The following is a 26,815-nucleotide window of genomic DNA, read 5'->3' as shown; positions in this document are numbered from 1 at the left end:
ATAAAAGTGTGAAAATTAAATTGCAGTGAATCATGATTTGAATATTTTATAAACATCATCATTGAATATGGAAATATTGACAGTCAAAACGTACTGATTTGCAAAGATATTTTGACACTGCTCTTTCAAGAATTTTTTTGTGATAATTTTTGATTTTTAAATCATTTTTAGATACAATTTTTTTTAACATGACCCACTCAGCTTGTCTGGGATAACAGTTTTAGTCCCAAAGTCAATGAAATTGTTGTATACTTTGAAATTACATGTATTTACTGAAATTGAAACTGAATAAAAAGCGTGAATCAAATTCATGTTGGTGTTATGTGTTTTCAGGTAACTAGTGATAAGTTTTTAATATCTTGGATATATAAGGTAAAAAAGCAGTAAAAAGTAAAAAACTTCACATAATTTTTAAAAGAAATTTTTGCTGTGGGTCTGTATGCCTTAATATTGAAATGAAAACTATGAAACCTGGAAGAATGTTTGCATACAGAACATTATTATTATCTAAACATTTTAGTAAATATTTTGAATGCTCCTTTATTATAACATACAGTAAAATACGTACACTGAAGGGCTTGATTTTGTCCTATACATACATTTGTAAATCATATTACAAATACATACATGTATACTGTAATAATTAGATGTGAAACTGACCTCACTATAAGCATAAATTTGTTTATAGTCTGTTACTATTATCCTGTTTTTCTGTATTCCGATGTGTATATATCATAAAACGTATTTATTCATCGATTGAAAATTGTTATTTTTCCTGATTAAAATTTTTTTATTGAAAGACATCAGTTTAAAAACAAGCAAAATTAAACATAAATATCACTAGACTCCAGTACAAAGAGCTTGTACACAGCACTGATTTATCCATTCTATCACCAGCTGTTCATGTCTGACAAGGTGAGATAAATCATGCACCTTTAATACTTGGTTCAAATCTTCCCTACACAGTCTTTGTCCTAAAAGCTCTCTCTGAAGAGTGTCCGTATATTCTTTGACACTTGGTATACTACAGTCACAGACAATCTCGGCTTTGTGTATCCTTCCTTTCTCAAAATTACAGATCAAAGACAGCTCGGTCCCAAGTTTGTCTGAGGTAAATGTTCTATTTGTAGAAAATTTAGGTGTTTTTCCGAATTTCCACTCCCATCCTTCTGCCAGCTTCCTGATTTCTGACACCCCTGGGAATAAGGACTCATCTTTTGGATTGATCCACTCTATTTCTCCCTAAAACAACAAGTAAGATGTTAAATACTCCTAACAGTAATACAGTATTTTTCAAAGGTTGTGTATTACTTACCTATTATGTTGCAAGCAGTAATTTTTTTTTAATGCTACAATACACAAAATTTAGTGAATGTATTCAACATAATAACGCAATACGTTACCTGAACCCCAGCCTCTTTGTAGAACTGGTGGCCTATGACATCCACCAATGACATAAAATCTATGGTGAAATCGCACTCGGATAGGTTTTTTATGTGGGATCTCGTGCTTTCTGTGGCTTTGCTTTGTACACCCATCTACAGAATAATGCGTCTGAAAATTATTTTACCTTCCTTGTCTTCTACTCATAATGCTGCCCAAAGTTGATTCTACGTTTAATGTCACTTCAAAATACCAAACCTACGAAGAAGGACAATTAAATTTCAACAATCAAAATTTTAAACAAGTGACTTTTAATCATTTTCACTAATACAATTACAGTCGTATTGTATTGTTTATTGGTCAACAGCTGTACAGCTCGTAGACATATACAATTAATTTACACATGTTTCAATACATATACTGGTCACTTGAAAAAGGCAAGTTTATACAGGAAGTTTTCTGATAACAAAAGCATTCTTAATATATTTATCTAAATTGCACAAATCCTTTACATTTTGTGTTGACAATAATAGAATTAATTAAAATACAGAGGGTTTAAAATTTTCTTAAGTTACAGTCACAGAGTATTCAGCTACATGTACATAGGTTACCCCTTTAATAATGATCTTTCCTGACAATCCCATTGCATATCTGAATATAAAGAGTCCATAATGTGCTCTAAACATTTCAAATTTCTAAAGATTGCAGAAGTCTAGTAAAATATAACTGGAAAAGATAAAATATAAATAGGGGGTTTGTTTGCATGTTCTTTTAAAACACAATTTTTCCTAAACCTATGCATGTGGGCTCTGTCAAACATAGGATTAACTTTGGACAGCCTACCAGTAATCATTAAAAATTACATATACCCTCCTCCAAGTACAAAAAGAACAAAAAAGTAAAAGATCACTACACTTGAGAATTCTTTCTTTAACTTTCAATTTTCTGACCCATAAATTGTGATTGTGTAGTAGTTAGGGCTATACGGACCATGGATATCGGCCTGGGTAGCTCAGTGGTAGACCTCCTGACTAGAGTTGCAGGGGTCCCGAGTTCGAATCCTGGTCCAGCCATATGTTTTCATTGTATTGATATACTCATGCATTCCTCCTTTCCTACTACAGATGGTGCCATGGCCTTCCTTGTTCAGGCATATAAATATAACATATAAGACCTGACAAGGTGAACTTGTGTTGGGTCTTTGGGGTCGAAGACTATTTAAGGAGGAAGGAATGTAGTAGTTGGGGCTATATGGACTGTGGATATCAGCCTGGGTAGCTCAGTGGTAGACCTCATGACTAGAGTTGCAGGGGTTCGATTCCCCGTCCAACCATATGTTTTCATTGTATTTTTATACTCATTCCTCCTTTCCTACTACAATTGTAACACTGGGATGGACACAATTGGCAATTAATATTCTTTACTGAGTGGCTCCATCCCAACTTAATAAGAAATGTTGGCATAGTGTCAAGTTCCTGTGGATTAACAGTTTTGAACCTGACAATTTTTACCTTCATTGGACTTTCCAATGCCATCTCTAGGTTTTCTACATTGACATCATGAAGTAGAGTAAAGTGATGAAATGTATTGTGTTTTCCCAGCTTGGAGGCTGTTCCTGACACCTAGTGTTATAAAGAAATTTTTTAGAATTATATATTAAATAAACACCCAAAGTTACTATTGGCACAAGACCTACATGTAAAAGACAACCCAAAAATAGCTTATTGTAGCTCAGTGGTTAAAGTATTGGGCTTCTAAACCGCAGATCATGAGTTCGAATCCGCATGCAGCTTTTAATTGTGTGTACTGAATTAGATTTTTTTGAAAATGTAATTTTTCATCCAAAATTGCATATTTTTTGCCTATTTGACTTAAATACTTCTTTTCCTTTCTGATATCTATCATAATCAAGTAATTTTCTGCTGATTTGAGAAAATATTTCAAGGTGTAGTGAGCTACCTTAAAAAAAAATCCCATATAGGTACATTCAATACAATATGCAATTAGTTCAGCAATTATAAAACTCTGAATGATACATGTAATAGCATGTACAGTGTTCTGCATTGAAATCAAGTAAAATATCTTGATGATCGAAATATAAGACGGAAATAAAGAAATGTTAAAAAAAGATTTGATCAATCACAGAAGGTAAAGGAAAACTTTATTTTATTTTAATACATCTGTAAGTTGGTACATATACACATTTTAAAAAAAAATCTCATACAACAACCTTTCTGAAAATTTTCCTAAACCTTGGAATCAAATCCTAAACATTTTACCTTATAGAGGCCCTCTAACACAATGTCTTCCCTGACATTGACTTGCAGATCCACATCCCAGCGAGATGTAATGGCTCTCACCACCAGGTCTAGATTTTGTCTCCTGTTGTACAGAGGTTTAGCCTTCAAGAAAGAACAGTTCAGATTTCCCAAGTCGTGGTATACACACCCCCCTCCACTTATTCTCCGAGCCAAATCAATGCCACAGTCCCTGAGTCTAGGAACATTGCACTCCAGCCACGGGTTCTGATGCCTTCCTATCACAACAGATGGTTTGTTTTGCCACATAAACAGAATAGATTTGTCTGTCAGATTCTCCTTTTCATACAGCCATTCTTCAAGAGCTAGATTTGTGTAAATGTCATCTGTGGTTGAGACTAAGACTTGATGGATGGGGTTCGACTTGAGGCTCTGTGAATATCTTTGGTTGCACAGTAGAAAACTCTCTTTAGTTGTCAATATCCTTCTGAAGCAGAGTCTAGTATATACTGGTATCATCTTTCCTTCAAATAGTAGAACAATGCAAATTTAAACTTGATACAACAGTATAATATCATATCTATGAAACAATATCATGTGATACAATAAATTATTATACAATACAATAACATATTATACAATATAGTCTCATATTATACAATACTATATATTACAGTATAATATGATACAATTTCATGTGATACAATAATGTATTCATTTATATCATATGTAAGTTAACGATATCATATTATACAATATCATAGAGGATCATGCAAAAAAATTGATAAATAATATCATACATTTTTTACCAATATAATACATTATATAAAATTGTATCATATAATACAATAGTGTTTCATATTATACATTACGGCCTATATAAGGAATCATTAGAGAGGTTAAGCATTTAAGCGTGTACGTCTACGGGTACGTGTAGAGCTGCAAGTATGCTTACACGTACACGTACCAAAATTTGTATATATGTTAGTGTACGCGTACGTGTAAAATAATTAGATTCAACGTTATGAACATGTTCAGTTAACTCTCATTGTTTATGAAATAATTCTTTAACTATGATGAAACCAACAGCATAGTTGTCCATAATTTATCGTCTGCTTTACATTACACAACATCTTATCTACACTTAGTCTATATTCTTATCAGAAAATGCTACAAGTTTTCATCTACGTGTACTTTTGATTCTACACGTTTTGTACAACTTGTAGAATTACGCAGTACACGGAAAATGTCACGTAATACACATAAAATTAGGGGATTCCCCTTATTACACGTACTCGTACACGTACACGTTGAAATGCTTAACCTCTCTATTATTTATCATTCAACAACAAACACATCGATCAACATGATCAAGCTTGAGTGAAGTAGGAGGTTTTTCTAGCATCCTTGATAATGGAGACCAGGCTCCGTATCTGAAGCTACCTCTGCAATATTCATTTATATATTTAAATCAACCATACAACTTTTTCAATTACGAAATTAATATTATTCTCCGGCTGTATGCGCCAAGCTTTCAGAAACTGGACTATCATCACTGTAATGCGAATTTCCTCAGATATACAAACATTTAAAACAAACATTTAAAGATACATACGCGTTCTATGCAACAAACTTTATCATAAATGAATCGAATTCGCTTTTTTTAATTATTCTTAAAACATATACCTAACTATAACACTGAATTTACTAAAATATCTTACTTGTATGCTTCATCAAGTTCATGTCATGCCAAAACAATGGGGGCTGCCATTTTTCGTCCATTCGGATACTTTCAAAATTTTTCCTTACCTATTTTGGAAAATAACCGATCATTGGAGAATAACCCGAACTCAAAAATGGCAGCTGCCAGTGTTAGCTTTGAGGATTGGTTAGGAGAAAGATTGACTTCTCTGAATCCTGAAGTTGATACGGAGGTTTTTGTTACTTACATTACTGGTATCCTCGAAACAGAAACAGATGAAGAGGATACACGCGAATCCATCTTGGGAATTTTGGGCGAAGTGTTGGTAAAACCATTTTTTTAGTCTTGGAAATTATTTAAAACTAGCCTGCGTTTTACACAGACATCTACATCTAAAGTGTCACTGTACACTACTGTAAGAATAGTTATCATAAGACAAAAATCATAAAGTATAGTTGCATTTACCACTTGTAAACATGGTAAATCATGTATGCTCTGTAAGACAAAGACAAATTTTGTCTCTGTTAGGGTTTGAGCCTATAAGGTCATTCAACCATCTACCGATCGAGTTTTGGGTTATTTCAATTACCCAAAGCTAGTAGGAATGTCATATACATGTACTTAATTTATGGCGTTGTTCTCTCCAACAAAGAGTCGTCTCTAAATTTTCCTGAGTGCCAACACCTGTTCACTCACCTGCCAGAGAATGCTCAGGACCCACTGTGGGTGCAAATGTAACAAAGAAATATACTGCTTCTGCTGGGGTTTGAACCGATGTCCTCTTGCTTACAAATCCAGCACTCTACCAACCAAGCTGTAGGGTTAAATCACTAGCCAAAGCTTAATCATTAGTAGGAATGCCATATACATGAACTTGACTCTACCACATTCAGGTATACAATAATGTGTGTTGAGTTCCAGCCATCTGTTTTGTCCTCAGTTTCAGAGTACAATATGTGACTGTCATGTAAACCTTGTTATATCAACTCAATTTTATTTGTCCATCTGAAGTATAAATGATATTACATGTAATTGTTTCCATAGGAGGAAGAGAAAGAGACAGTGTGTGATGAAATAGTACAGAGGTGGAATCAAGAGCATAGCAAACAAGCAAAACCAGAGACAGGTCCGTTTAATACAACAAACTCCCCATAGAAGCAGTGTTAATCTGACCAGACAGAAAATTTTTCCTTAAAACATCTTAAACAAAAAGTACCCAGAATAACATATATCATTGATTATAAATTTAAGACCCTCTCTCCAGAGATACCAGGGAAATGTTTGTAGTAACTGTCAATAAATCAGTTCTTTTATACATAGGGCAATTTTACTTTAATTTTAAACATAGATCCAACTTGTGAACTTTTGCAGATACTAGTACATTAGCTACCCAATTGTCTGAGATTCTGGAGAACCAGAAAATAGAGAGTGTAAAGCCAAAGGAAAAAAGTGCAGATGAAATCGCTCGAAAAGAGGCCATTTTAGCTCAGTATGGGGCTGTTTCAGATGGAGAAACGTATCCTTCATAACATTATCGCAAATTGATATACCGGTACTTAGATGATAAGGTAAAAGTGAAAATTTTATGATCTTAATTGTTTCTCTGACTATTACCTTCAAAAAGCATTTAATTTGATGGTTATTTAATTCCCATCCAAGCAAAGAAAATCCAAATTGTGTATTTTGGAAGAATTTATGATAATTCCAGTCCTTTATTGAAATAATTATAAAGTTCTTCCATTTCCCTCTTGTAAGATTTTTAAAGTGTAGACTGTAGAATCACGAAGCAGAAAAATATGTACTCGGTACATTTACCGACCATTTAAACCTTGACCTTTGACCTAGAGATGATGATGAAGACCCAGGGGGAGGTAATGCAGGTAAGACATTCTTAAGATGGTATGGGACACCTGTCAATATTAATGTCGATAAAAAGTCAATATAATCAAAATACTTTTTAATATTGGTTTAAAATTTTCTGATTTTACAAAATTTGACCAAACCTTAAGCGGCACGTCTTTTAACCCCAAGGAACCCCAAGGAAACCCCAAGGAACCCCAAGGAAACCCCAAGGAACCCCAAGGATACCCCAATAACAGAAATGAATAAATATTGATACCAAAGGGGGTCTCATTAGAGTGCAAGGGTCACCCCTTACCCTTGGTACCCCAATTATACCCCAAGGAACCCAAAAGATTACCTAATAATACAGATTTACAACTCCTGATACACCATAGAACCCCAAGGAACCTCAAGGATACCCTAATAATACAAATTTTAAACTCTTGGTACCCCTGGGGACTCACTGGTATTCCAGACACACCTCTAAGAACCACAGGGAACCCCAGGGATATCCCAAGGAACTCCAAGAATACCCTAATAATACAGAATCATAACTCTTGATAATCCATAGAACCCCAAGGATACCCTAATAATACAAATTTAAAACTCTTATTAACCCTGAGGACTCATTGGTATTCCAGATACACCTCTAGGAATCCCAGGGAACACCATTGATATCCCAAGGAACTCCAAGAATACCCTAATAATACAGAATCATAACTCTTAATACTCCATAGAACCCCAATGATACCGTAATACATTGTAATACAAATGTAAAACTCTTGATAACCCTGGGGACTCATTGGTATTCCAGATACACCTCTAAGAATCCCAGGGAACCCCAGGGATATCCCAAGGAACTCCAAGAATACCCTAATAATACAGAATCATAAATCTTGATACTCCATAGAACCCCAAGGATACCGTAATACGTTGTAATACAAACTCAAAACTCTTGATAACCCTGGGGACTCATTGGTATTCAAGATACACCTCTAAGAATCCCAGGGAACCCAAGGGATATCCCAAGGAACTCCAAGTTTACCCTTATAATACAGAATCATAAATCTTGATACTCCATAGAACCCCAAGGATACCGTAATACGTTGTAATACAAATTTAAAACTCTGATAACCCTGGGGACTCATTGGTATTCCAGATACACCTCTAAGAATCCCAGGGAACCCCAGGGATATCCCAAGGAACTCCAAGAATACCCTACAAATACAGATTCATAAATCTTGATACACCACAGAACCCCAAGGATACCACAAGGAACTTAAAGGATAACTTAATAATACAAATTTAAATTCTTGATACCCATAGGGACTCATTGGTATCTCAGACAAAACCCACGGATACCCCAAGGAACTCTAGGGATACTCTTATACATGTATTGGTTATATAAATTTTATAACTCTTGATATCCTATGGAACTCCAAGGATACACTATATCTCTTGATACTTTTTGGGTCTCTTTGATATCCTAGACAAATCACAAGGTATCCCAGGGAACCCCATGGGTACCCCAAGAAACCTAAAGGATACCCTAATAGTACTCTAAAAGTAATAATACAGATACCCCATTGTTTTCCCTGACACACCCTATGGATACCTCAAGGAACTCCAAGGATACCCAGTAATATAACTTTTGATACCCAAATGAACCACAAGGATACCCTAATAACACAATTTTATATCTCTGGGTACACCCTCAAGGCTTTTTGATATCCCAGACACCATTAGGTATCCCACGGAACCCCATGGATACCCCAAGGAACTTAAAGGATACCCTTATAATACAGATTCATAAATCTGGATACCCCATAGAACCCAATGGAACCCCAAGGATATAGCCTAATAATTCAAATTAAAAATTCTTGATACCACTGGGGACTCAAAACCTCTATATACCCTAGGGAACCCCACAGAAATCCCAAGGAACTCCAAAAGATACCCTAATCATACAGATTTATAACTCTTGATACACCATACAACCCCAAGGATACCCTAATATGTAATACTTTAAAATACATTTGGTCTAGCCGAAAATTTTTTGTCTATAAATTTGTTTCGGACTTGTGATATTGCATCACATTCTAAAATATAATGAAATTCATCGGCTATACGTTTTTTTGTAACAGAGAGGACAAAATCTTTCATTTAATGGGATACCTTCCCATCTTCCCACTTCAACTGGTAGATGGTGATTTGAAGTACGAAAGAACTATATATATGATATGAGTTAAATTTGGCCCCCATTATTCGCAATTTTTTAAAGTGTTTCAGGTACAATAATATGTTATGTTATATTTTAGAAGAGTTGATGTAAAATTTATTTTTCACCTATTTTTTTGATTTTTTTGCACTCACTGGCAGAAAATAACGTCAGAAGTGACGCTATTTCTATATTTCAATCAAAATCAGTCAAAAATTTACATTTTTCTTATCTTTTTATGAATGGGTAATATAGAGGGCATGCTTGAACAGGGAAAATTTTTTTGTCACTTATTAGCCTTGGCTAGATACATCTCTGATTAAAATATTTTGTTTGTTCAAGCATGCTCTCTATTTTTTCTGAAAGAAAAACTGCTTGAAAACAAGCTGTTTTATGCTAAAAATGCAAAAATGGCAGGAAAAGGTTGTCTTTATGATGTCATATTTCTAAATTCTGGGCAGTTGAATCAAAATGAACATTATGTAAAAACATCACATATATATCTGTAAAAAGAGAAATGATGATGTTCATTTTAGGGGGCCATTTTAGGCCCATATCATATATATATAGTCCTTTTACAAGAATTTTTCTGAATTTCAGGGGTAAAATATTGAAATAGTTCCATCAGTCTGAAAATGTAGTCCTAAATGTACATGCATGTTGTTGAGCATTTAATTCTTTTATATCATAACCACTATTGCCAAATTGTATGATGTACGTGATAATTCCTCTGCATTTCTTATAAAATTAACATATATAGTTTTTTTAGCTCACCTGAGCCAAAGGCTCAAGTGAGCTTTTCTGATCACAATTTGTCCGTTGTCTGTCGTCGTTGTCGGCGTTGGCGTTGTAAACTTTTCACATTTTCATCTTCTTCTCAAGAACCACTGGGCTGATTTCAACCAAATTTGGCACAAAGCACCACTAGGTGAAGGGGATTCAAGTTTGTTCAAATGAAGGGCCACGCCCTCTTTAAAGGGGAGATAATTGAGAATTATTGAAAATTTGTTGGTATTTTTCAAAAATCTTCTTCTCAAAAACTATTCGGCCTGAAAAGCTCAAACTTGTGTGGCGGCATCCTCAGGTAGTGTAGATTCAAGTTTGTTCAAATTATGGTCCCCAGGGGTAGGGAGGGGCCACAATGGGGGGATCAAGTTTTACATAGAAATATATAGACAAAATCTTTAAAAATCTTCTTCTCAAAAACTATCAGGCCAGAAAAGCTCAAATTAAAATGGGAGCCTCCTCAGATAGTGTAGATTCAAGTTTGTTCAAATCATGGTCCCCGGGGGTAGGGTGGGGCCTCAATGGGGGGATCAAGTTTTACATAGGAATGTATAGAGAAAATCTTTAAAAATCTTCTTCTAAAAAATTATTAGGCCAGAAAAGCTCAAATAAAAGTGGAAGCTTCCTCAGGTAGTGTAGATTCAAGTTTGTTCAAATCATGGTCTCCGGGGCTAGGGTGGGGCCACAATTAGGGGATCAAGTTTTACATAGAAATATATAGACAAAATCTTTAAAAATCTTCTTCTAAAAAACTATCAGGCCAGAAAAGCTCAAATTAAAATGGAAGCATCCTCAGGTAGTGAAGATTCAAGTTTGTTCAAATTATGGTCCCCGGGGGTAGGGTGGGGCCACAAGAGGGGGGTCATGTTTTACATAGGAATATACAGAATTTTTTTTTAAAAATCTTCTTCTCAAAAACTATAAGGTCAGTAGGCTTAAATTTGAGTGGAAGCATCCTCAGATAGTGTAGATTCAAGTTTGTTCAAATCATGGTCCCCAGGGGTAGGGTGGGGCCACAATTAGCGGATCAAGTTTTACATAGAAATATATAGACAAAATCTTTAAAAATCTTCTTCTAAAAAACTATCAGGCCAGGAAAGCTCAAATTAAAATGGAACCATCCTCAGGTAGTGTAGATTCAAGTTTGTTCAAATTATGGTCCCCGGGGGTAGGGTGGGGCCACAAGAGGGGGGTCATGTTTTACATAGGAATATATCGAAATTTTTTTAAAAAATCTTCTTCTCAAAAACTATAAGGCCAGAAAAGCTTAAATTTGAGTGGAAGCATCCTCAGATAGTGTAGATTCAAGTTTGTTCAAATTATGGTCCCCGGGGGTAGGGTGGGGCCACAGGTAGCAAGACTTTTAGGCCCCAAGATGTTTAGGCCCTTCATTGATAAGACGCTTAGGCCCCAAGTTGTTTAGGCCCCAAGATTTTTAGGCACCACCCTACATTTTTCTAAGTTAATTATAATTTTCATTTTATTTTTTAAATGAATAATGGTTAAGGCACCAGCATACATTTGTATAAGTTAATTATAATTTACATTTTATTATTTAAAACTTCATTTACTTTCAAAATTATAAAGAAGTATAATCTGCATCTTATGCATAATTTATTATTTTTTAAATATATTATTTTGTCACATCATATTATTTTCTATATTTAATTTTCTAATTAGAGATCAAAGAAATGGTAAAGACTTTCATTTACTTTTTGTATGACATGAATTAAATAGTTAAAACAACACCCCCACCGTATCCTGCTCCCTCTCTAGATAGGTGCTAATTAGGAAAAGATAATGAAGAGATCCTCTAGTAATACAATGAGGGTTTCACACCCCACGTTGGAAGTAAACCATGAAGAGAAAAAGATAGCGTGTGCATGCAAGTTTATAGCATAATGTTTCCGTAATTAAAGTTTTTCAAGAACTTGTATATAAAGTAAACAACGCTATGTTTGCGTAACGATTGTTAGTTTACTACAAATTAAAGTAAATTGCATTTATTGGCTCCAAAGTGCTTAAAAGCCATGTTCTTTCAACTTTCAGTTATTATTAACGATTGTTAGTTTACTACAAATTAAAGTAAATTGCATTTATTGGCTCAAAAGTGCTTAAAATCCATGTTCTTTCAACTATCAGTTATTATTATAGCGAGCGCAGCTCGCCGGCGCGCAGCGAGCTCTAAGAACCAGTGTGCGCGGGAAAAAGAACGAGCTAAACCTACAGTTCATCAAACAAAATTTTTTGTCTATGTCCCATAATGCTCTCCAATGTTTACACCCGTGGTGCTATGCCAAAAATGGCCGACTTTTAACTCGTAATTTACGGTGACTTAAAGTTTGAAGACACGTTTTGAGTACCGCATATGCTTTGGCGAGACTCAAAAGATTTGTTACATGCTTCCATACCTTCGTATTGAGTCGAGAAACGTAAACAAAGACGAACAAAGTCATGGATGACGTCACAGTGCACTCGCGCTATATTTCCCGCGAAAAATTTAGAGGTGGATCAAACATCTGTAATGAGTGTACTGGCTATTTCAGTATAGTCTGCGATACCTGCCTCATTGACATTTGATTTGTTTTTAATTTTTTTTTAATATAGAAATTTTATATATATATAAACTAGCAAGGGCCATACTTTACTGTCATGTCGATCCATTTTTAAAGTAATTGTGCATGCATGTACCGTGCAGTAGGCAGGTAAGTATATGAGTACTAAGGGAGGAAATAAACAATAGGACATTTTGAACTAAATAAAAAGGAATAAAATGAAAAAATAAACAGGTAAAAAAATTATGTAGATATTGCATATAGTCATACCATTAAATAAAAGTGGGAAATTACACACCTACAAACAGGTACCGGGCTCTCTCTCTCTCTCTCTCTCTCTCTCTCTCTCTGGGTAGGGGGTTGCGCTGTATATATCATAACCATTAAAATTAGTACATTTGGCATACTTATTGTAGAGCAATACTCTCTCAAAAATTCGTTGACGTTCGTTGATACCTAAATAAAACTATAAGTTGACAATTCAATGATGCAAGGTACAGTATGTGTAATTCTTGCTGCGCTCGCCAGAACGGTAGCACCGTAAAACATATTAAACAACAGGTGCCTAAACATCTTGGGGACTAAACATCCTACCTGGGGCCTAACCGTCTTGGGGCCTAAACATCTTGGGGCCTAAACGTCTGCAATTCGGGCCACAAGAGGGGGGTCATGTTTTACATAGGAATATACAGAATTTTTTTTTAAAAATCTTTTTCTCAAAAACTATAAGGTCAGAAAAGCTTAAATTTGAGTGGAAGCATCCTCAGATAGTGTAGATTCAAGTTTGTTCAAATCATGGTCCCCAGGGGTAGGGTGGGGCCACAATTAGGGGATCAAGTTTTACATAGAAATATATAGACAAAATCTTTAAAAATCTTCTTCTAAAAAACTATCAGGCCAGGAAAGCTCAAATTAAAATGGAAGCATCCTCAGGTAGTGTAGATTCAAGTTTGTTCAAATTATGGTCCCCGGGGGTAGGATGGGGCCACAAGAGGGGGGTCATGTTTTACATAGGAATATATCGAATTTTTTAAAAAAAATCTTCTTCTCAAAAACTATAAGGCCAGAAAAGCTTAAATTTGAGTGGAAGCATCCTCAGATAGTGTAGATTCAAGTTTGTTCAAATCATGGTCCCCAGAGGTAGGGTGGGGCCACAATTAGGGGATAAATTTTTATATAGGAATGTATAGAGAAAATCTTTAAAAAAATCTTCTTCTCAAAACTTTATGGCCAAGAAAGCTCAAATTGTAACCATCCTCAGATAATGTAGATTCAAGTTTGTTCAAATCATGGTCCCTGGGGGTAGGGCGGGGCCACAATGGGGGATAAATTTTTATATATAGAGAAAATCTTTAAAAATCTTTTTCTCAAAACTATAAGGCCAGGAAAGCCCAAATTTAAGTGGAAGCATCCCAAGATCGTAAAGATTCAAGTTTGTTTAAATAATAGTCATGGGGTATGGTGAGGCCACAATGGGGATGAATTTTTACATAGGAATATATAGAGAAAATCTTTAATATCTTCTTTTTAAAGACTATTTGGCCAGAAAAGCCTAAACTTGTGTAGAGGCATCCTCGGATAGTGTAAATTCAAGTTTGCAAAATCACAGTCCCTAGTGATAGGGCTGGGCCGTGACGGCAGTTTGAATTTTTACATAGGAATATATAGAGAAAAATCTTTAAAAATATTCTGGGAAAGTTTTCGGTCCAAAACTCAGTACTTAGTGTGAAAGCACAGGTTATGCAGATTTAAGTTTGATGAAACCATGATTCCCTAGAGAAAAGGGGGGCCACGAAATGGAGGGGGGGGGGGTAAATTGGAATAGAGAAAAATCTTCTTACAGGTACAACAACAAAAGGGGCTTGGTATTTACCCAAAAAAAGAGGTGGATAAAAATTGACAGATTTTCTATTTTTTTAGCAAGATCTACTGTACTTAGTTGTCAAGATATTTTGATACTGTAATGCTAATTTGATCAGAATTAAGGCAATTGTTGCTCAGGTGAGCGATGTGGCCCCTGGGCCTCTTGTTCATTATTAAAATCAACAGCCCAATACTTGAACCATATTATGTTTATTTTTTCAAGGTTCTTGATAAGGGACATAGAAGGGGTAGTAATGTCATAGTTTTCCTTCTCCTCAAAAGAATGAATATTGAGTAATTTTACATGAAATAAAAATTAGTTTGTACGATCAATCATGATAGAACAAACCCTTGTTAATTATCAAAATTTACTTCTATTACATGTATCTAATTAATTTTTTTAACTTTATTTTAAACATAATCTCAAAAAACTGCCTGTTATTTTTTTTTTATTAAAAATTTGCTTAAGAACAGACTATAATTTACCTGTAATTAATTTCCTTTGTTCTTTGAAACCCTTACCTGAGCACCATTCCCACTTAGCTAAAATCAGTCACCAATAAAAATTTCAGAATTATAGCAAAGTGGGAAGACACCCAAAATTCACAAGGGTTGTCTACCAATAAACAAGGAGATGTAGGTGTTGGTAAATATATTGCAACAGTGATGGTGAAGCCATTGTGTATACATGTAAAGGATTATGTTAGCCCTTTAATCCCTGTTCAAGAGCTACCACCAATATACACGGGGTGTCTACCTGCAATTAACAGGTATTTTGGTGCCTCTCAGGTGAACATTCTGCACGCATAATGGGTCAATCCATTGTGTTGTACCCACGAAGGGGAGATAGCCCCACTCCACACTTCCATGATCACTTCTTGTCTTTTCTCAAAAGTACTCCAATAAGGGTAACACTCCCTATGTCAATAGTAAAACAAGTTTGGGTCTTTGTAACTGAACAATATCTTTCTCCACTTCATTTGAAAATTTCACCGAAGAAAAATTGTCATATTAAGTGTTCATATGAATGGTTCACCGGAAGAATTGCAGACTTCCTTGTGGTGATATAAAATTTAGTGCCCTATTTTCATGAATTTGATATAATTTGTTACTGATTCAATATTGGCTGATCATCAGTTGGTAAGAGACAACAAATTCTGCTGATTAACGGTACTCGATTATGATTTTCAACTGATTTGACAACACTAATTGTTAAATTCATCCAAAGTGAACAGATATTTTAAGTCAGGAGAAACATTATTTTTATCATACCAGTATGTATTGGGGTATCACAAGTGTTCCTTGGGTTGCCCAGATGTTTTTATGATATTCCATTGAGTAATTGGGTATTAATTAGTAAATATGTTTTACAGTACAACCATTGGGGTGGTTATTAAATTCTATCAATTGGTTACCTTGCAATTGGGGTTCCTACAGGGAATTACAGTCAAGTCATACCCAACCCGACTCGCACCCAAACCAACTCGTACCCAAATATTTGAGTACGACTTCACTAGTCGTACCCACGGGGAAAAAATATATTCATACTAGGAAAATAAAATGAATGGCTTTTATTCGTATGTTGTTATGTTTTGTATATTATCGATAACATTAATATGCGAATTGTATAACAAATTTAAAAGAATTTGTTATAAAAATCTGGTATACTATAGTTCTGTACTTGAATGCGGACGGATCAAAGAATGATTTTGAGCAGGTTAACTATCATCAATTAAAATTAAAATTAATTGCTTTATGTGATCCGTTCAACCGATCAACCAATGAGTTTGTCAGCACAAAATAAACATGCTGCTCATAATTAAGAATAAACACACATTTTCATCACTTTTGGAAGATCAACATGGTTCGAGAGAGGTGTGTTTCCTGCAAGAAAATAGTAATTTAATCACTATTTTAGATATTGTTTTATAATGAAAACATATTTTTTTGAGTAATCAAATGGATTAGGCAACAGGCAAAGTTAATTTAAAGTTAAATAAAACATAAATAAAAAACAAAACATATGAATGAAAACTATTGTGTTTTATTTTCCTAGTATAAATATATTTTTCCCGTGGGTACGAGTTGACTAGTGAAGTCATACTCAAATATTTGGGTACGAGTTGGTTTGGGTGCGAGTCGGGTTGGGTACGACTTAACTTGATTCCCCTACAGGTATCCTTGGGGTACCAATAGTTGACCTTTGGACTCCAATGAGTATCCTGGGGTATCAATAGTTATCAATTTTTATAATTGGGGTATCCTTGGGGTATCAGGAGTGACCCTTTGATTTTTAATGAGACCGGCCTTGGTGGTAACAGGACTTTTAGGCCCCAAGATGTTTAGGCCCTTCATTGATAAGACGCTTAGGCCCCAACATGTTTAGGCCCCAAGATGTTTAGGCACCAGTCTACATTTTTCTAAGTTAATTATAATTTTCATTTTATTTTTTAAATGAATAATGGTTTAGGCACCAGCATACATTTGTATAAGTTAATTATAATTTACATTTTATCATTTAAAACTTCATTTATTTTAAAATTATTATGCATCTTATGCATAATTTATTATTTTTTAAATATCATATTATTTTGTCACATCCTATTATTTTCTGTATTTAATTTTCTAATTAGAGATCAAAGAAACGGTAAATTTACTCTCCACCATTGAAGTATCTATGGGGTTCTCAAGGGTATCCTTTGGGTTCTCATTGGTATACTTGGGATTCATTTGGGTTCTTTGGGGGTACTTATCACTTTAAATACATATGTATAACAGTAATATATTTACAAATTAATGTATCTGATGATATTTTTTTTTATTTAATTGTTTTAATGAAAACCAACAAAATGACAATAATCCCACCCTTTGCAGTAAATGGAAATACCGGTAGCCAAGCAATGCTCTTCTGTTGATAAAACTTTGAATATCTTTCTAATAAGAGTCTTAACAGATGCAGTTAGTTGTTTCAAATTTTCCTCACTTTCTGTTATGGTACAATGGAACTCCATATCAGAAAATTGATCCCATAGGACTTTATATATGATATTCTTTGACAGGCTTGTTAAATTTAATAAACTCCCAAAACATTACCATAATTACCATACTATGTAAAAATATGTAAGAAAGAAAATTTAATATTACAAACAATCTTAAAATTGCAGAAACACTACAATCATATCAGTAATTTTAAATCTATAATTTAAATTAAATTCCCTATAGGGTCACTTCATCAATTTACTTGCATGACTAATAAATTCAAACAACTTCTAAAAATAGTTCACTTCTTTATTTTCATAATGTTATTATTTATTTCCTTTTAAATTAGCCCCAAAGCCACTGCCCATTTTACAGATTTTCAATTTTCCATACACACATGCTCCATCTAAACCATGGCTCAGATAATGGCCCCCTTGGGACAAATGAATTAAGCCAGCTCCTAAGAATTTATCATTGACAAACAAAAATTCTGCATTGTCAGTTGATAGAATACTTATAAAAGATAAATTTAGTTAACGCATAAAGACAAAAAACCTCCATTTGAATGTATTTATATTAATATATTTTAGGGTATATTAATGCTATAAATTAATTAATAAAATCTGTAAGGATTACCTCCCTTACTTTTCAACATCAGTGAACAATATATAGAATGAGGAAAATGAAAACTGCCATAAAATCATTAAATCTTGTCTGATCCTAAAAAAATTACAGGTACACATCTTCAGATGGGGATCAACATATGTACAAATTTTCAGACTGTTCCATGCAGTAGTACAAAATTCTATAGGGGGGACAAAGTTGCATCTACAGAGAGACGGACAGACGGACGGACAGGGTGAAACCAATATACCCCCTTAAACTTCATTTGTGGGGGTATAGGGGTATAATGAGACTCCTGGGGTATGACTTGTTACTAATTTCTATTATTGGGGTTACTTGGGGTTCTAATGAGTATACTTGGGGTTCCTTGGGGTATCCTTGGGGTACTACGAGGTGACCCTTGGATTCAAATGAGACCCCTTGGGTATAAATAGTTATTAATTTCTATCACTGGGGTACCTTGGGGTGAGCCTTTGATTCGAATGGGACCCCTGGGGTATCACTGGTTAATAACTTTATCATTTGGGTTCCATGGGGTTCTTATGGGTTTCCTTGGGGTTCCTTGGGGTACCCTTGGGGTACTAAGAGGTGACCCTTGAAGTCCAATAAGACCCCTTGGGTATTAAAATTTATTAATTTTTGTCATTGGGGTTCCTTGGGGTATCCTTGAGGTTCCTTGGGGTTTCCTTGGGGTTTCCTTGGGGTTCCTTGGGGTTTCCTTGGGGTTCCTTGGGGTTAAAAGACGCACCCGAAATTAAGTTTTAAATTTTTTTGGAAAGGTGAAAATTTTAAAAGCCCCAGCTGGTTTCCAACTCATGACTTACGGATCCGTAGGTAACGACCTTACCCATTGCACTATGCTGTTAGATAACTCATTTGGGAAAGAAAAATATCTAAATGTTTATTTCGATAGGAAAAATGTCACAAAATGGAGATGTCCCATACCATTTAAAAAGCCTTGTAGATTCAGTCCAAACCAGATTACCGTATACCAAACTCATTTCATCAATTCTTATTTAACATACTGTGGTTTCATTAATATTCAAGGGTATCAATTTTTGTGGATAAGGTGAAAATTACAGTTTCAAGGATACGTAAATTCGTGGCCAATGACCATATTCAATACAGAATGTTAATAGAAATTGCACTTCAATTAACACTTAATTTCGTGGATCAACTTAATAACGAAATTAGTATTCAATGAATATTGATGAAACCACAGTAGAACACAAATACATATGTTCATTCAAGAATGTATTTATCAAATCAAATCATCTTTTTTTTCATTCTACATACATGTAGCTGTATATATACTGGTTATCATTTTGTCAATTTCCTGGTTATTTTTTTTCTTATAAGAAGCCATTTCTACCTTTAGTACTGTGTACATTGTTATTTATATTTTATAGGAAAGTTAGAGAAAAATGACAATGCCGAAGCAGTGACGCGAGCAGTTCAGGAGCAACGAGAGCAGTCGAAACAGGAATACGAGAAGAAAAAGGAAAAGGACAAACAAGACCGAGAGCAACAAAAACAGAAGGAGAAAGACAGAAAGGAAACGGAGAAAAAACGAACACAGAAAGGAGAGAGACGCAGATGACGACGGAATGCTTAGAATCTATAATTTACAATTATTTCAATTTGCAATAACCTTTGTCAAAACCAGTCATTTTTTTTAACCAATAAAGGATTGTTTCAATGTCTCCCTTTTGAATGTTTCGAATACCAGTGCAATTTTTGAAATTGATATGAAGTTATACAGTGTAAATAGATCTATGAAATTGTTAGTTTTGGAGTTTATTTAAAAGATTTGAGACATTTATTTTCTGTTAAAATTTGCAGCTGTGAATATCTACATGTGTATTATCTTAACAAAATTATGAAATTTCTTTACGTATTTTTATAGCACAATTCATAATTCGTAAACTGACATAATTTGATAGAGGAGTAAACTTTCTTTAAATCAAAGACTTACTGGCTAGCAGTATGAATTTGCAGATTTATTTCCTGTTGTTGAATAACCCACTTTGTTGCTAACTGTATGTACCCCCGGTAATGCACTTTTTTGATAGAAATATTGCTACTTCTAGTTTATATGTGTATGTTAATAAATTTATGTACTGATACAAAACTGGGGTGTTATGTGAACCATATTGGTTGTACGTGTAAAATGTCTATAATGTAAAATACCAAACTGTATTGGGATTGTTTTCTTCAATAATAACTGGTAATATTATCCTTTTATTTCGGATATTGAGAGCGAATTATTATGTTGTGTTTCTTTAGTCTTAATTATGAGATCTAATTTTCACATCACACTATGAATGTTTGAATTCATTTTTTGCTGATCAAGGCTTGTTTATGTACAGTTGAATTTTCTCAACTGTTTTGAAACTGCTTTGGAGTTCTTGTAACTCTGATGTTTATAAACTGATATTCATCAAAATGGACATGATTTTTGTTTATATCTGTATAAGTTGATCTTATCTATATGAATCAAATTGACTGAATCATTATTTTGTATTCCTATCAATGAAAATTGCTCTTAACTCACAAAATAGATTTTGTTATGAAGTTTCCGATGATTTGCTTACAAATAATAAAATAAGAAATGTCCAATGACTGTACACAAGGACAATTATAGCTTTATTTATACACTCTAGTTAATCTTTAAGTGTACATGCATGTTGGCTGAATTTGGGCAGGCAAAACTGCAGCACTGTGGACTACCGGTATATAAGAAGAGATTGAAGGGAATGTTATTGTTACAATGACATTACCAGACATCAAAAACCAAAGTACAAATGCATTAAATTTTACATTTTTTAATAAATTTTCAACATTCATAAATGATAAATAAATTGTCATAAAGCATTCACACCATCAATTACAAAAATAGCATCCAATAGGCTGCATTCTTCTGGTCATCAGCTTCAAATAACTGATATCATATAACATAATCAGATGATTCTTCTTCCCCATGTCACTTGGATTTTCAATTTAAAAAACGAAAGTAGATGTAGTGACAATATAAACATTTATACATTGAAATGTCAAAAACCTGACATAAAGTACAGTTAAAAGGGTCATCTAGTGACCTCTGATTGAAATACTATTCCATCAACACACACCATGAGGAATGAAATAAGAATACAAAATACACCAAAAAAAACAACAAATTTTCCCTCTTGTTCATTCACTCTCAGATAAACACATGTACACACATGCACACACTAACTCCTTCCAAATTAGTCACTATAATTCATCTTTTCCATCATCCAGGTCAATGTCACTCAGATCTATATCATCTTCAACAGGGAGCTGAAAGGAAAATTTATTTCACTGAAAAAAGTTGCTGCTTTAAAATTTACAGGGGAACAACTCTTTCCTGTTGTGTTTCACTTTAAGAAACCATAAATAAAATTTTCATGTTTTTAATTTCTGCCCGAAAACACCTGACAATAGTTAATGTACTGAACATTGAAATCTTTTTATTTACCTCTCCATCTTTTCCGTCCCAGGGTTCAGTTTTTTCGATGTTCGCAATTTTGGTATCTTTGAGAGGGATAGGAGCACCTTTGCCGTATGATAAATCTCTGTAAATATAAAAACACGGGTTTGTTATTTTTGCATATTTCCACTCCATAAAAGAAAAAATGGCCATAAAAGTAATTTTTTCTCTCTTACTGAAATCATACATGTATTTCATAAAGAGAGAGTCTGAGAGAATCAAAGTTACCAGTAGTTAGTTTAGTGAATTCATGAGTTTCGATCTGCCTCTCTTATGATATTGAAGAAGTATTTTTAATAGGAGGAATTTATTAGAGAAAATATTCTATACAAAAATTTCTGTTCAAATTTCACACAAACTAAAGCTTTTACCTGAGGTATTCATTAATGCCTTTTTCACTAAATGGACCCTTCAGTAAAACATAGACTTGTTTTCTTGTGTTTACAGCTGCCATAGCCTGCAAAAGAATTTATTTACAATGAACTTTGCAATGCTGTGCATTTTGTTAAATGGTAAATCAGATGCATTCTTTAGATACAGGGCTAGTACAAGACACAGAAATGTTTACCTTTTGTTCAGTTATAAATATTAAAACTTGCATAACAATGCACAACCAACAGAAATATGAAGAAAAAAAATTATTTCATTAAAGTAGGATTTTTTGCTGAAATTATGAACAGTACTGCCCAGCAGTCAGACACGTGATAGCACAATAAATCAGTATGGTTGGAGTGAATTGATACATACGGGATAACCAAATCCACCAATGCCAAGAGCAGCCTCAAGCTCCATCTGTTGACCCGCCTCAGACCACACCCATCTACAATCACGAATACAAAACAAATTCACAGCAGTGGTCACAAAACAAATCAACAGCAAACAAATAATACAGAAACCAACGTTAATTGTCAAAATTTACCACACAGCACAGATAACCATACATGTACACATTTAACCATGGATAACACAAAAATTCTAAATTGTGTGTTTATTTTCTCTGAGACAGAGCAACAACATTCTTACCCCCAGGGTTGTTTCTTGTACTTTGTGCTCAGGTCCTTCAGGATCTGAATGTAGTCATTTCGACACTTGGACTGACAGTCCAGAATGTGGGGGAGGACTGCGACCACACACAGCTGCTTCTCCTCGCAGTTTGTCTTGATGGTGTCTTGGGACACAATCTGTTGAAAAAAAGGAAATTGGATTGAAGTTAAGAGAACAAAGAATGCTAACTTTATCGCAGTGGTTTATCTACACAAAAAAATATATGGCTTTACCTTGTAAACCTTACGGAGGTCTTACAAAAAAGTTTTCAGATGTTTTCACATTACTAACAATGACCCAAATAATAAATGTGCATCTATTAAAACTGAAAATATTGGCCCAAATCAAGAAATTATCCCCATACACCTTTTGACCCCTAAAACAATATCTTTATTCAAAGCTACGGGTATACCTGTACAACTTCCGGGGGAGGGAGGTTCTCAGCGAGTTTTTCTGTGGCCCAGTTGACAATGTCTGAAGAGGTTCGCCCTCCATCATATTCCATGGCATCTCCGTCCTTCTTACCGGCAGGGAACATCTTGATGGTGGGATATCCTCGGACCTAGACAAAAGAAGGCACATTTCTCATAAACATTTTTTAAAACTCCCATTAGAAAGTACAGTAAAATATGCTATACCAAAGGGTTAGGGACAAGCCATTTTGATTCAATATAAACATAATTTGTTAAATTTTATAAGTTTTTAATACAATATTAATAATAGGGGAATGAAACAGAGTTGATACTAAGGATGAATTTGTAATAAGCATATCAGAGGCGTGTTCAACAGAGCGAGCACTCGCGAACGCTCGCCAAAATTTGTGTTGCGGGTATTGGGAATTTTGGCGAGCGATCACGAGCGCTTGCTCTGTTGAACTCGCCTCTGCTTTAACCATGTCTCACTGTTGTATAGGATATTTCAAAAATCATTATTCATAAAATATAACCTTACAACTTCTAATAAACAAAGTAAAATTTACCCCGTATCTGTTGGCCATGACGCTGTGCACTGTAGCATCCAGAGCTCCAAACTTGACCTTGCCCTTCATCTCTGAGGCAGCACTCTGCCAGTGTGGGGCCAGGTTCTTACAATGTCCACACCACGGGGCAAAGAACTCGACCAACCACATGTCGTCACTGTCCAGCACCAGCCGCTCAAAGTTACTGTCTGTCAGCTCTACCACATCGTCAGCACTGCCGCCACCCGACTGAAACAACATCCCACTTGTCAATAAAACTTTCAAATCAAACCAATATGTGTAGTGTATTTCTTCAAAGTAATGTTAACTTCAAACCAAAATTTGTTTTAAGTCAAGAGATTGGTCGTTCTTTGTGCTGTGCTAGGGTGGCGAAAAGGATTTTTGGTCCAGTGGGAGCACTGCTCTTGACAACAGGTAAAATTACTTTTACGTCAGAACCTGTATTAGGGTATTCTATTCTCTTTCATGTTTTACGGCCAACAAGTAAATATGTTTTGTTTTGTTTTTTTAACAAATTTTACCTTTCCACCACTGCCACCACTTCGACCACTTGATCCACCACGACCTTTCAGCCTGTCCTGAACCAGAGATTTCAGTTTGGAAAGAGCTGTGTCAACAATGGCATCGGCTGTTCTTCCACCTATCACAATGTACAATAAACCATATAAGGATGTGTCATATTAATATCATAGACTTCAGTCTGCATTGATTCATCCATAATGATATGTTTTTTTGAAATCATAGTTAGAAAATCTTAAAACACATGTAGTGGTATCTGCGATATGCCTCTAAAAGGTTATACAAATGATTTGATATTGATACAAACATTTGAGAGTCGTATAGAAGTTACCTTGGTAGTCAGATGGACTGTTTTTATTGGCACCAAAGACTTTGATGGTGGGGAACCCTTGGATCTGATATTGTCCTCCTAAGCTTTGGTGCTCATCAGCATTTACTGCTGCAATCTTCACAACCCCCTGTACAAAACAAAGAACCATTCAATACCGGTAAACCAATGACCATGTTTTCATATTTATATTCACAGGTGAGCTAAAATATAATTCTACTCCTTCAGAATCTGTTTTCTTTCAATACCCCCCCCCCCAAACTAGGAATTAAAGGAGTAGCCTTACCTTGAGAGCAGTGGCTGCTTTTTTCCACTCGGGAGCCAATGATTGACAATGTCCACACCTGTAAAAATCAAGATAAATAATTATCACCATGGTTTTTCTTTGCTGTTAAGTTTTTCTTTGTCATCATGAAGGTACTGTAGCATTTTAAATTTCTCAGTGCTAGATTAACTTTTAATATTGAGATGAGTTGATCACCGATGAGTTTCCAATTTAAGCTATGGGACAACAATAGAACGGTCTCTTACCATGGTGCATAAAACTCCACAAACACAAGACCATCATACATGGTGACTTCTTTGTTGAAATTAGAGGGGGTTAACTCTAGGACATCATCTGAGCTGGAGTATAGGGCAGAGGCCGAGGATAAGGCCACAGCCAAAATCGCTGGAAAGAAAGAAAAAAAAAATAACCCAAGGTCAATTGTAACTCGGAGAGCTAATATATTCATACTGTAGCAGGTGAAAATCTCAGGTTTCTATCACCAAGCTAAACACCTGTAATAAATATACCGGTACATATATTATAATGAATGCAAATCTTTATAATCTAGGATGTAAAATTTTATGTTGTTAGCTTTATTACCTATGTACGTGGGAGATTAAAGATATAGTGACATGCTTGATTGACCACAAATCATGTAACATTTATAATTTTTAGAGAGTGATAATAACATTTGTTATCGCCATCTTTGATATCATAAGGGTTTGGAAACCAATGAAAGATGAATAAAATTAGGCTTTCCTCTTCCCCTCTGTAATTTGTAAAGGTGTACATTACGTTAAACTACATCTAACTTTGATTCAAAAGAATGGATGACTACAGAGATCCGACATCAATTTTGAACCTTTGAAGTACATAAGTACTTTGATAACTTCAGAACATTGTATAGTCAGAACTGTACATATTTTTCAAGTCTGTCATTTAAAACATTTCTAAAGAATACACGTTCCTTGGAGCATCAATAACACCCAATAGAGATAGAACTATACATACTTGGATTTCTGATTTGCACGAACTGTCGACAATGTTTTTAATTTTGTCTGAATGTTTCATCCTAATGAAAACAATGTTAAGATTTCGTGTAATAGGGAATCTCGTAAAAAAATCACACACGGACAAAAATAAACAGAGATAAAAAAATGTCCCTTAAAAATTCTCCTTGAACCACCCCGCCTATAATACACACACTCATCCCAGGACTGCTAAATGCTCATGATCGTGGTATAAATTTACACAGCACGAGTAATCTAATGACAAGAAAAATGGTAAATCATAATTAATTTAATCTTCAAAAACTAATTAAGGTTAATACATGTACACACACTTTCAGTTTCAAGTAATTTTACTTCAGAAAGCACGGTGTAATAATACTCTTTTCAAATGCGTATTTTTGACATATAGGCCTAATAAAATAGTACAGTATATACTAAAAATTTCACTTACCTAGTGGTATCATCTTTATTTCAAATAACGTTTTCTCTTCCCACTTCTCAGTTTTTAGAAGCCGGGTTCTGTCAACACGTTGTTGTCCCGAAATAACAAGCGTGTCTATTTCTGATTGGTTGAAACTTCAGACGTGGGAAAGCGGGGATTTACCAAGGAGAAGATAACACTGGTATCGATCAGTTCGAGTTGTCTATCATTTCAAAAATCAATAAAAAGGAATAAATTTTCTTTTGAAAAATAATGAAATTTTTTTTATTAGGCCAAAAAAACGTGGAAACAATTTTTTTCTTTCAGTGGCACGTTTTCTCTCGTCATGTAAATTAAAAAATAAAATTGCATTTATTTAAATATGTAAGTCTTCTTTGGAAATCTTAAAACAATAGTTTTAATTTCTCAATCAAAATTAATTTTTCACTGATCGACATACAGTAACGTTACACGTCGAACAAGATTTTTGAATAATTTATAAAAATTTTATTAGCCTTGTGTTTA

General features: G+C 34.5%; 3 protein-coding genes across 3 annotated transcripts; 1 reads left to right on the top strand and 2 right to left on the bottom strand.

Annotated features, from left to right (window-relative positions):
- LOC128166264 (lipoyltransferase 1, mitochondrial-like) lies at positions 1 to 4,178 on the bottom strand. The gene is made up of 4 exons (XM_052831324.1): positions 3,663 to 4,178; positions 2,895 to 3,005; positions 1,404 to 1,538; positions 1 to 1,242 (listed from the first exon to the last, which is right to left on the bottom strand). Exons 1-4 carry the CDS (start codon positions 4,158 to 4,160, stop codon positions 841 to 843), a joined length of 1,146 nt encoding a protein of 381 aa, XP_052687284.1. The 5' UTR covers positions 4,161 to 4,178; the 3' UTR covers positions 1 to 840.
- Positions 4,179 to 5,455: 1,277 nt separating this feature from the next.
- Positions 5,456 to 19,913, top strand: LOC128166249 (coiled-coil domain-containing protein 43-like). Its single transcript, XM_052831286.1, has 5 exons — positions 5,456 to 5,668; positions 6,388 to 6,469; positions 6,715 to 6,859; positions 7,189 to 7,223; positions 19,620 to 19,913. The coding sequence occupies exons 1-5, from the start codon at positions 5,498 to 5,500 to the stop codon at positions 19,808 to 19,810; spliced, it is 624 nt and encodes a 207-aa protein (XP_052687246.1). The 5' UTR covers positions 5,456 to 5,497; the 3' UTR covers positions 19,811 to 19,913.
- Positions 19,914 to 21,019: 1,106 nt separating this feature from the next.
- Positions 21,020 to 26,467, bottom strand: LOC128166241 (protein disulfide-isomerase A6-like). Its single transcript, XM_052831274.1, has 12 exons — positions 26,321 to 26,467; positions 25,123 to 25,261; positions 24,878 to 24,935; positions 24,595 to 24,721; positions 24,266 to 24,384; positions 23,745 to 23,972; positions 23,178 to 23,327; positions 22,745 to 22,902; positions 22,469 to 22,541; positions 22,093 to 22,178; positions 21,710 to 21,806; positions 21,020 to 21,531 (listed from the first exon to the last, which is right to left on the bottom strand). Exons 1-12 carry the CDS (start codon positions 26,331 to 26,333, stop codon positions 21,466 to 21,468), a joined length of 1,314 nt encoding a protein of 437 aa, XP_052687234.1. The 5' UTR covers positions 26,334 to 26,467; the 3' UTR covers positions 21,020 to 21,465.
- Between the last annotated feature and the right edge of the window lie 348 nt (positions 26,468 to 26,815).

The sequence above is a fragment of the Crassostrea angulata genome, chromosome 1 (genome assembly GCF_025612915.1).
Source record: "Crassostrea angulata isolate pt1a10 chromosome 1, ASM2561291v2, whole genome shotgun sequence".
Taxonomy (NCBI): domain Eukaryota; kingdom Metazoa; phylum Mollusca; class Bivalvia; order Ostreida; family Ostreidae; genus Magallana; species Magallana angulata.
Note: the sequence above shows the minus strand (reverse complement) of the source record. Positions and strands in the feature narration are given on the sequence as shown.

What these genes read in the sequence shown, in the direction of transcription:
- LOC128166264 (XM_052831324.1), bottom strand. Translation starts at nt 4,160, where the DNA reads ATGATACCAGTATATACTAGACTCTGCTTCAGAAGGATATTGACAACT. An exon ending in CATTGGAAAGTCCAATGAAG is followed by an intron (nt 1,539 to 2,894) that starts GTAAAAATTGTC and finishes ATTATTCTGTAG; the next exon opens with ATGGGTGTACAAAGCAAAGC. An exon ending in ACAAAGAGGCTGGGGTTCAG is followed by an intron (nt 1,243 to 1,403) that starts GTAACGTATTGC and finishes TTGTTGTTTTAG; the next exon opens with GGAGAAATAGAGTGGATCAA.
- LOC128166249 (XM_052831286.1), top strand. Translation starts at nt 5,498, where the DNA reads ATGGCAGCTGCCAGTGTTAGCTTTGAGGATTGGTTAGGAGAAAGATTG. An exon ending in ACAAGCAAAACCAGAGACAG is followed by an intron (nt 6,470 to 6,714) that starts GTCCGTTTAATA and finishes GAACTTTTGCAG; the next exon opens with ATACTAGTACATTAGCTACC. An exon ending in GCTGTTTCAGATGGAGAAAC is followed by an intron (nt 6,860 to 7,188) that starts GTATCCTTCATA and finishes CCTTTGACCTAG; the next exon opens with AGATGATGATGAAGACCCAG.
- LOC128166241 (XM_052831274.1), bottom strand. An exon ending in CAGTCCATCTGACTACCAAG is followed by an intron (nt 24,385 to 24,594) that starts GTAACTTCTATA and finishes ACATTGTGATAG; the next exon opens with GTGGAAGAACAGCCGATGCC. An exon ending in CTCCCCCGGAAGTTGTACAG is followed by an intron (nt 22,903 to 23,177) that starts GTATACCCGTAG and finishes TTTTTTCAACAG; the next exon opens with ATTGTGTCCCAAGACACCAT.